The sequence below is a fragment of the Schistocerca nitens genome, chromosome 2 (assembly GCF_023898315.1).
Source record: "Schistocerca nitens isolate TAMUIC-IGC-003100 chromosome 2, iqSchNite1.1, whole genome shotgun sequence".
NCBI classification, from domain to species: Eukaryota; Metazoa; Arthropoda; class Insecta; order Orthoptera; family Acrididae; genus Schistocerca; species Schistocerca nitens.
The window spans coordinates 958,983,778-958,995,091 of NC_064615.1; the positions used below are offsets into that span (position 1 = coordinate 958,983,778).

The window sequence follows — 11,314 nt, forward strand, 5'->3', positions numbered from 1 at the left end:
TGTACAACTGGTTGCCAAAGTGTTTTTACTAAAGTGTTTGCATGTACCCCATGTGATATAATTTACAGTAGTGTAGGTAGGGAAAGTCATACTACAGCATGTGTTTTACCTCTAAAATGCACACAGCCACGCACAGGGAAAGACAGTTCAAATATTCCTTTTAAGATTTAGTTGTTTAATAGAAAAGTTGCTTTTTGCAGCGTATATGACTTTTTTTATTTTTGAAGACTGAACAGTTGATTTCTCCTTTTCAACCAACGTAAATCTGAAAGGATACACAAATGTGAAATAGTTTTCCTAAGTCCTTTGTAATACGGTAGATCATAGCCTATGTCATATTTCTATGCATAATTTACAAAGCTAAACCTGCATCTATGTCGCAAGTTGGCTGAAGGAGAAATAAGGCTTTATCCTTTAGCCCAGGCTTACCATACGGTTTTGAACTACGCAGCCTGGTCGGAGAAGCCTGATTCGCAATGTTTGCCCCGCAAATACCGTTTCCGACCAACGTGCTCTCAAATTCTGGGACATTTCTCAAATTTCTTTACGACAAGTTTCAATGTCAACATTACCAACGGCTACACCACTAATTTTCTCCTCAGGAGCTATCAATGGAATTATAAAAAGTTTGAAATTGCATTAAAAATGAACTTACTTCAGTATCTCAGTTGATACCAGCGTTAAAAACATTAACCAAAACCATACGTGCCCTCCACGCTCTAACATTTGCCGAAAACTGCGTTTAGCAAAATGAAGGGGTGTTACATCTTACTTGACTCACACTGTTTACCAACGCTCAAATAATACCACAAACATTTGTAAAGTGTGTAAACTATGAATTACCGTTGGGATATTGTTTTAAAGACATCTAGGAATCAAACTCACCTTCCTGTATGATTCTTATTAGCACTCCTCCTGTTCGTGTGGCTAGTACGAGATGGTTACATTCTAGGTTTCGTACAAACATCTGAACAAAATCAGTGCAGTGATGTGTGCATTGAAATTAAGTGTTGTTAAATAATTATGATAATCAGTGTTTATTACTTCATAAATTAATAATGATTTTAAATTGTTTGACGCATTCCACCTGCATTACGATCATTCCACTTGGGATCTGTGGAAGGTACATTAGCAAACTCGTATGTGTTTTTCTTTGCAAATATTTATTGTGTATTCTCGTACTTCTGACATGTTATACATGCTGAACGATCTCCTCACTATGGATCAACTGGAAGGAAACGTATATCTAATCTAAGATCTCTACTTCTTACCTTAATAACATGAACAACAAAGAGATTATTTTATTCAATTTTATCATAACCGATTCTCCTAACATCGACTTTTAAATACTTTTGCAGCTTATTGTGAGAGTGAGCAACAAGATAATCGGGACGTTGTTCATTTGGCGATGTTATTGCTTAACCACCATTGTAGCAGCCTTAAATGTGCATCGCATGATCAATAATAGAACCTCCACTTATTCTGAATTTATCATACAAGTCCTATAATCTATAAAGAATCACTGCATTACAAAGGCCATAAAAGCAAGCAGATACGGATTCATGGTCTTGTCTCTCACTGTTAGCAAGGAGTCAGTGATCACTAATTACGCCAATGTCTGCATTAGCTTACGTCATTGAGATAATTCCACCCTCTTGGTAGTAATCAAATGCAACGAATCTTTTATACTCTGACTGAAGATAAAGAGGAATTATACAAACCGTTCCTTGTAGATATATTAGACAGTCGATACGGTGACACCCGCAACTCAGGAAACTTTATGGACGATGTGGTCATGGCCATGCTCAACCATGGTGGCTCCTATCTGATATTCTGTCGTGTCCACATGTCTACCCATAACACTGCTCGTACAACCGACTATAAATCACACACACAAATACACACTGACAAACTGACTGCCATGACATACGCTGATGGGCCAAAACATCATGAGCACCTACTTAAATCATGTTGGTCCTCTTCCGAAACGCAATGCAGCAGCGATTCCGCGTGCAACGGATTTAGGATAGGTTTCCATAGTTTTGTGGCATCAGATGCATACGCACAGGTCACACACTTCCAGTAATTTACAGGTGGCTGCTCTGTGGGCTCAAAGTTGGCGCCAGATATTGTCCCTGTTCGGTTTCACCGGATTCAGGTATCACGAATTTGATGGCCAAGATATCAACGTCAGTTCACTGTCGCGCTCCTCAACCATTCCAGTACGATTCTAGCCTTCTGACAGAGGCAGTTATCCTGCTGGAAGATGCCATCGCAGTTGAGGGGACCTCAAGCGTAAGGGGATTACAGGTGGTCTCTAATAATGTTCATATAGCCAACAGCTGTCATGGTGCCTTCGATTACTACCGCAGGTCCAATGGAAGCCCAGATGAATATCCCCCATAACATAATTATGCTCACACAGGCTTGCACCCTTGGCGTGCTGCATGTTTCGAGCATCTGTTCACCTGGATGACGGAGTATCTGGACATGACCATCTGCCTGGGTTACAAATAAAAGGGGTTCATCCTACCGGGCAACACGATTCCATTGGCATGATGTCCAATTTCGATGATGCCATGCCCAGTGTAATCGGACGGTGTGCTTCAAAACACATATGCTTGCACCAGCACTGTACGCTGTCATCAGACCTGCCACGATTCGTCACCTATGCTGCCTTAGAGAGTGGGCAAGCCTCCGATTCGTATATTCTGTGATGAGGTATGGACGTCCAATTTCTTGTCGCATACTCGTGGTTTCGGCATTCTTCAATCATTTTCCATAGACGCCCACGACAGTAGCACGCGAGCAGCCGACCGCCTTCGCCGTTTCCGAGATTCTCACTCCCAGGCACTGAGCTACAGCAGCCTGGCTTTTCTGAAGGTCACCTAAGTCGAGACATTTCCTTATCTGACCCACTTATCATCACTATAATGATTCCCCATTCGTGTCTGCTCCGCTCATATACTTCTCTCACTGCATCACCAGGCAGAATACAACCTCGAGTTGGGCAGTGATCATTATGTTTTGGCTCGTAAGTGTATGTAAGCAGTAGAAGTTACAAGGCTGCTAAGTACAACTTATTCATCATCTATGAGAGCTTGAAAGCTACCTGTGTACTCTCTAAGGGGATAACGAAAATTTCTTCCACAGAGATTCTACATTGTTTAGTAAGATTTGTACTTGTTCACTGTATAGGTGTGAGCTGTCCCAAGATAACAACGTAAGTTACAACAATGGCTAATGCAGACACTAGCAGGTGACGGTCGACTGTAAAGAACCCAGCAGCTGAGAAACGCAGTCGTGGGCCATGTATGACGAATGGCAAGAAACTCTCCAGTTCAGCACATCGGCCCTCAGACGTCACAGAAGCCGACAACAGGAGTTCGCCAGTAGTCGCTGCTGCGTGCTCCACCGCCGCACAAGACAACGCCAGTGTGGTGAGTCGCAGCCAGTGCGACCCGAGAAACATCAGTGAATTGCAGACAGAGGGGCTGAGTGGCAACTTCCGAGCCCACTGAGGCCGCAGCTGTATCAGTAGCACTTCGTAGGCGCTGCAAGTGGAACACCACACCGACTGCGCCACGCTGGCCGCCACAGGTGCTCCAAAGTGGTTCTGCAGATGTTTTGCTCCTCGGCACAGTGACGTGTAGGCTTCCAATAGCTGGCGAAGTCTGTTTGGGGACGTCAGCTGGGAAGCCGCTTCCCGAGACAGAGGCGTCAGGCGCACTGGAACTGTTTCTTGCAGACGGGCATTCAGACAGCAGAATCTCATCCACATCTCTAGTTCCAGCACAGCGAACTGGAGAGTCATCATATAGTCGAAGAACAGTGAGAATATGACTTCCAGGTAATCAAAGAAACCATTCGAGTTTTGATCTATAGTGGCGAGCACGGCAACAAGAACTGTCAGATGGACAACTAAGACAAACGTTCCCATCATCTTGGCAGTTTCTGTGTTCTTCGGTATCATGAGCTCATCAGCATGCTTCAGCTCTTTACTATATCGCCGTAGCTCTTGGGCTCCTGTCACGATGCATATCATCATCGTTAACAGTATTTTCAAAGACGATAGCATATCTGTGATGATGTAAGTGAGTGTTATGAGCTCTGAAATGGTACGATATAGCGTTACATTAGAGTAAATATTTCCAAACGTCTCGACAAGTATTACTAGTAACCAGAAGACAGAGACAGTCATAAATTTCTTGCACAAAGTCTTCTCCCTCTTTTTGCAGCAGTTCTTATATGTATTTGCTTTAGGTAATGGCGCGAGCCCAAACACCCACCACAATCTCCATAAAGGTTGGGAGCCGACACGGAACTTCATCATCATATCCTTGTGAAGTACCAGTTAGGCGTTAAATTCTTAATGTTAAACGAAATCTTGCTAGTATTAATGTCAAATTTCGGCATTAGCATCAGGATATCTGCAGCACGTCGTCACTATTCGGAAACTGTGCTGCTGTCTGAGAACCAGGAATGCGTTACTACGTATTTCGAATCAATAGCAGGTCGTGTTTGTATGTATGTCGCTAACGTGGGTGTACAAGTTCCCGCTCAGCTGTTGACGTGACAGCCTGGCACAATCTCATTTCTGGACGGCCTGCTGACGTCTAAGGTGAATTTGAAATGAAGCTTTTCAATTTCTGCAGCACTTAGCTGATACATTTATCAATCAATGTCACGTCAGCACTACTGAACAATAGATCCATGCAACTCACAACTATGTTAGCAACATTTTATAACCTACCGCGACCCATCTTTGTTTATATTAGTAAAGTCCTTCAATTTATTGTTGACAGCAAGTTACTTATGTAAAGTGGCAACATCTAAAGGCTACCATAAATGACAATAATTTGAAGTACTTCTTTTATTTCATTTTCCCTTTTTATATCGCAAAGAGATAGAAACTGCAGAAATCCTGCCAGTAGCATATCTAGTAATGTAAGATGGAAGTTATTCACCTGGCTTAAGTTAATTCGCTTTATTATGTGTTAAATTGATTCTTATTTTTTAAATATTTTGTTTTATTTCTTTACTAACGTTAGCAGTGGTTGTTGTTAACGTGATGTACTTTCTTATTTTTGAGTCAACAGTCTTCTGACTGGTTTGATGCGGCCCGCCACAAATTCCTCTCCTATGCCAACCTCTTCATCGCAGAGTGACACTTGCAAACTACGTCCTCAGATATTTTCTGGACGCATTCCAATCTCTGTCTTCCTCCACAGTTTTTGGCCGCTACAGCTCCCTGTAGTACCATGGAAGACATTTTCTGAAGTCTTAACAGATGTTCTATCATCCTGTACCTTCTCCTGATCAGAGTTTTCCACATATGCCTTTCCTCTCCTGTTCTGCGCAGAACCTCCTCATTCCTTACCTTACCAGTCCACCTAATTTTCAACATTCGTTTGTAGCACCATGTCTCAAATGCTTCGATTCTCTTATGTTCCAGTTTTCCCTAAGTCCATGTTTCATTACCATACAATGCTGCGCTCAAAACATACATTATCGGAAAATTCTTCCTCAAATTAAGGCCTATGCTTGATGCTAATATACTTCTCTTCGCCAGAAATGCCCTTTTTGGCAGTGCCAGACTGCTTTTGATGTCCTCCTTCCTCCGTCCGTCATTGCATCTCACCTTCATCTACTTCGTCACCATCAATTCTGACCTTCAGTTTCTCGCTGTTCTCATTTCTGCTTCTTCTCATAACTTTCGTCTTTCTTCGATTTACTGTCAGTCCATATTATGTACTCATTTCACTGTTCACTACATTTAGCAGATCTTATGATACCTTTTCAATTTTACTTAGGATAGCAATGTCTTCAGCGATTTGTATCATGATATCCTTTCACCTTGAATTTTAATCCAATTCTTGAACCTTTCTTTTATTTCCATTATTGCTTCTTAGCTGTACAGGCTGAACTGTAGGGGCGAAAGGCTACATCCCTATCTCACGAACCTTTGTAACCTGAGAACTTGGTCCTTGGTTGTGCACTCTTATTATTCCCTCTTGGCTCTTGTACCTATTGTATATTACCCATCTCACCCTATAGTTTACTCCCATTTTTCTCAGAATCTCGAACTTCTTGCACCATTTCACATCGTCGTAGGCTTTTTACAGGTAGACAAATCCTATGAATCTGTCTTTGTTTTTCTTTAATCTTGCTTCCATTATCAACAGCAATGTCGCAATTGCCTCTCTGGTACCTTTACCTAAAACCAAACTGATCGTCATCTAACACATCCCTAGCTTTCTTTTCCATCTTTTCCATTCTTCTGTATATTTTTCTTGTCAGTAACTTAGATTCATGAGCTGTTAATCTGATTGTGCGATAATTCTCGCACTTGCCAGCTCTTGCAGTCTTCGGAATTGTGCGGTTGATATTTTTCCGCAAGTCAGATGGTATGTCGCCAGACTCATACATTCTACACACCAATGTGAATAGTCGTTTCGTTGCCACTTCCCCCAATGATTTTAGAACTTCTGATGGAATGTTACCTATCGCTTCTGTCGTATTTGATCTTAAGTCCTTCAAACCTCTTTTAAATCCTGATCCTAATACTGGATCCCCCACCTCTTCTAAATTCACTTCTGTTCCTTCTTCTATCACACCAGACAAATCTTCCCCCTCACAGATGCCTTCAATGTTCTCTTCCCACCCATCCCCTCTCTCCTCTGCAGACGACAGTGGAATTCCCGTTGCACTCTTAAAGATACCCCCCCCCCCCCAAGTTTTTAATTTCACCGAAGGTTGTTTTTACTTTACTATATACTGAGTCAGTTCTTTCGACAGTCATTTCTTTTTCCATTGTTTCACATTTTTTTCTTCTGTCGCCATTTCGTCTCAGCTTCCCTGCAGTCCCTATTTATTTCATTTCTCAGCGACCTGTATTCCTGTACTCCTGAATGTCCCTGAATATTTTTGTACTTCCTTTTTCCACCGCTCATCTGACGTATATCTTCCGTTACCCATAGTTTCTTCGCAACTACCTTTCTTCCCTACGTTTTTCTTTCCAGCTTCTGTGACTGCCCTTTTTAGAGATGTCCATTCCTCTTCAACTGTACTGCCTACTAAACTATTTCTTATTGCGTTATCTATAGCCTTACGAAACTTCAAGCGTATCTCGTCATTCCTTAGTACTTCCATATCCCACTTCTTTGCGTGTTGATTCTTTCTGAGTCATTTCTTACACGTCAGCCTACTCTTCATCACTACTAAATTGTGATCTGAAGACTCTGATCGTGGGTAGGCCTTACAGTCCAGTATCTGATTCTGGAATCTCTGTCTGACCAAGATGTCATACAATTGAAATTTTCCCGCTTCACCCGGCCTTTTTCAAGAGTACCTCCTCCTCTTGTGATTCTTGAACAGAGTATTCGCTATTACTAGCTGAAATTTATTACAGAATTCATTTAGTCTTTCTCCTTCCTCTTTTCTTGTCCCCAGCCCATATTCTCATGCAACCGATTCATCTACTCCTTCCCTTACAACGGCATTCCGGTCGCCCCATGATTATTAGATTATCATCTCCCTTTATATTCTGTATTACTCCTTCAATATCCTCATATACTTTCTCTACCTCTTCTTCTTCAGCTTCAGACGTCGGCATGCGTACCTAAACTGTCGTTGTCTGTGCTGGTTTGCTGTCGATTCTGAGAAGAATTACCCTATCACTGAAATGTTCACAATAACACATTTTCTGCCCTAGCTCCCTGTTCATAACGAAGCCTACTCCCGTTATACTATTTTCTGCTCCAGTTGATATTACCCTATATTCATCTGACCAGAAATCCTTGTCTTCTTTCCATTTCACTTTACTTACCCCTTCTATATCTCTATTGGGCCTTTGTATTTACCTTTTCAGACTTTCTACTTTCGCTACCACGAACAGGCTCATGACATTCCACACCCCGACTAGTACAACGTTATCCTTTTATTAGTTATTCAATCTTTTTCTCATGGCCACCTCCCCCTTGGAAGTGCCCTCCAAGAGATCCGAATGTGGGACTATTCCGGAAGCTTTTGCCAGTGTAGAGATCATCATTACATTTTCTCAATTACAGGTCATATGTCGTGTGGTTACACGTTATGTGTCTTTAATGCAGTGGTTTCCATTGCTTCCTCATGCCATTGATCACTGCTGACTCTACCGCATTTAGGTGCAGTTTCCCACCCCAAGGGCAAGAGTCTGTCCTGATGCTCTATTCCCTCCTCCGCCCTCTTTGAAAAGGCCGTTGGCGGAATTAGGATGATTCCTTATGCCGGAAGTCTTCTGCTGATTATTAAACAACATTCAAGTGGTGTCGGGTGTACAAATCGGACGTTTTGATTATTACTCAAAGACGTTACCCTTACACCACGGATGCCTTTAATACTATACACATAATACAGGGTGTTACAAAAAGGTACGGCCAAACTTTTAGGAAACATTCATCACACACAAATAAAGAGAAGATGTTATGCGGACATGTGTCCGGAAACGCTTAATTTCCATGTTAGAGCTCATTTTAGTTTCGTCAGTATGTACTGTACTTCCTCGATTCACCGCCAGTTGGCCCAATTGGCTCAAATGGCTCTGAGCACTATGGGACTCAACTGCTGTGGTCATAAGTCCCCTAGAACTTAGAACTACTTAAACCTAACTAACCTAAGGACAGCACACAACACCCAGCCATCACGAGGCAGAGAAAATCCCTGACCCCGCCGGGAATCGAACCCGGGAACCCGGGCGTGGGAAGCGAGAACGCTACCGCACGACCACGAGATGCGAGTTGGCCCAATTGAAGGAAGGTAATGTTGACTTCGGTGCTTGTGTTGACACAGATTTTCTGTGAACGTTTGGGCAGGCATTGTTGGCGATGTCTTGATTGGGCCCCATGTTCTTCCACCTACGCTCAATGGAGCACGTTATCATGATTTCATACGGGATACTCTACCTGTGCTGCTAGAACATGTGCCTGTACAAGTACGACAAAACATGTGGTTCATGCACGATGGAGCTCCTACACATTTCAGTCGAAGTGTTAGTACGCTTCTCTACAACAGGTTCGTTGACCGATGGATTGGTAGAGGCGGACCAATTCCATGGCTTCCACGCTCTCCTGACCTCAACCCTCTTGACTTTCATTTATGGGTGCATTTGAAAGCTCTTGTCTACGCTATGCCGGTACCAAATATAGAGACTCTTCGTGCTCGTATTGTGGACGGCTGTGATACAATACGCCATTCTCCAGGGCTGCATCAGCGCATCAGGGATTCCACGCGACGGAGTGTGGATGCATGTATCCTCGTTAACGGAGGACATTTTGAACATTTCCTGTAACAAAGCGTTTGAAGTCACGCTGGTACGTTCTGTTGCTGTATGTTTCCATTCCATGATTAATGTGATTTGAAGAGAAGTAATAAAATGAGCTCTAACACGGAAAGTAAGCGTTTCCGGACCCATCTCCACATAACATATTTTCTTTCTTTGTGTGTGAGGAATGTTTCCTGAAAGTTTGGCCGTACCTTTTTGTAACACCCTGTATAATGCAAAGTATGTCGCCATGATTAACGAATGTGTACTACCTGTTTATAGTTTTCAGACAATGGGTCTAAAATTCGTAGCAATAAATTGAATTGAACGGAATTGTTGAAAATATTACTGCCATAATCAGCCTTATTCAAGGCACAGCAGTTGCTTGATTGCAAGAGACTGTGAATATGTGGCAAACGGCATAAAACTCTGACATTAAATATAAATAGTTCATGATAACTACGGCAAATTTCAGGATGGGGTCTATTTTGTTTAGTAATATAGGGGGATATCTATAATTAGTCCCCGTTTTTCTCCTTAGGCTGAGAGTAGAATTGAGATACGTTGTACCAACGTTTTGATCTAGACCCACAGATGAATACATTTTCAACGGCGTGTGTTGCTATTGATGAAGCAGAAGAATTAACTCGAATTATGTGTGAGACACAAATATCTGAAATTTAAGCTTTAAAACCCTTACATAATATCAACATAGATAGTATATTTCATCTTAACTGTAGTCAATACATGAGTTGGAGAACTGAAGAGATTGATTAGAACTACGAGTTGTCTGATGTCCACGCACATCATAAAAGTAGATGAATTTTTCATTTCAGCGTTTTTTTCGCTCTCGGTGAAGTTGGGTCCTTCAATTGCATAAACCTGCGTTTAATTTTTGGACCATATGTGAAAAATCAAGACTGGTCAGACGTTATCACTCTTTCCAAGAAATAAGGATCGTTTTAAATTGTATTGAAATGGTCATTACAACTATTTTCGAACTTCTTTTTTTTTCAGTCTTGAAAATTTTTAGCACCACTTTCATACACGCTTTCCTCATCTTGAACTGGATACGTAAAATTTGATTTACGTATTCATTGTCAATTCCTACAGTATCAGCAAGGTGCGAATACAGAACAGACGGTCAGATCGAAACGGGTTAGCTACTTTTTCGATAATTTCATCCGTTTTTTATACTGAAAGGCGTCCCGGACCTGAGTCATCTTCAGCACCTTCTCGGTCGTGTTGGATACTCCTGAACCAGTCAAAAACTCGCATACGTGATAAACAGTCTTCGCCATACACAAATTTTAGTGAAAGATAGGTTACAGTACCGTTTCTCCAACTTTCATGTGAAACTTCACGACAATTCTTTGCTCTATTAGTATACTTATCACTTTTTAGTAGAGTCAGAATATCAGTTCTTACACAAACTATGGCTACAGGCACATTTGTTTGTCTACACACATCATAAATGCCTCATTCGACTCAGAAGGCTTCACGGGCCCATTGGTCGTTCATCTCTGCGATATGCGTGCTTACTCTCTGACAGTATTACGTCTTGACTATACATCATGGCCAGTATAACTTTCTTGTGGTATTAATGAACATACGTGTCACTTAGTAAGGCTGAGATCATATTAGCGCCATGCCACGTCTGCGAAGCATCTCACGCGGCATTGCTATTGACGTTGTCAGAGGTTGCATGACTGTCATGCGTATGTAGAAGCAGTGGGTTCAGGATGGCCAAACTCCAAGCCATCCAGAATCTCAGGAGCACCACGAGACTGGCGCTGGCATGTGCAGATGTATACTGCAACGTTACGTACCAAAGGTCAGAACGTGGGTTAGTTACCAGTAACACACGTATCGACAATAACACTCTGACGACGTTTGAAATACATGGGACATGAGCACCGCCAAAACCGGTTTCATTTCCGATGATAGGGCAACGGAAAAGGGTTTACGGGCAGTTGCGTGCTCAGCAACAAAACAGGACACTAGAACGGCACA

At 42.2% G+C, this 11,314-nt stretch overlaps 1 protein-coding gene across 1 annotated transcript; it reads right to left on the bottom strand.

The window, feature by feature from the left end:
* Positions 1 to 3,187: 3,187 nt before the first annotated feature.
* On the bottom strand, positions 3,188 to 4,048 carry LOC126235472 (uncharacterized). Its single transcript, XM_049944193.1, has one exon. It carries the CDS (start codon positions 4,046 to 4,048, stop codon positions 3,188 to 3,190), a length of 861 nt encoding a protein of 286 aa, XP_049800150.1.
* Positions 4,049 to 11,314: the final 7,266 nt, after the last annotated feature.

Excerpts from the sequence above, each read along its gene's own strand:
- LOC126235472 (XM_049944193.1), bottom strand. The coding sequence starts at position 4,048 with ATGATGATATGCATCGTGACAGGAGCCCAAGAGCTACGGCGATATAGT.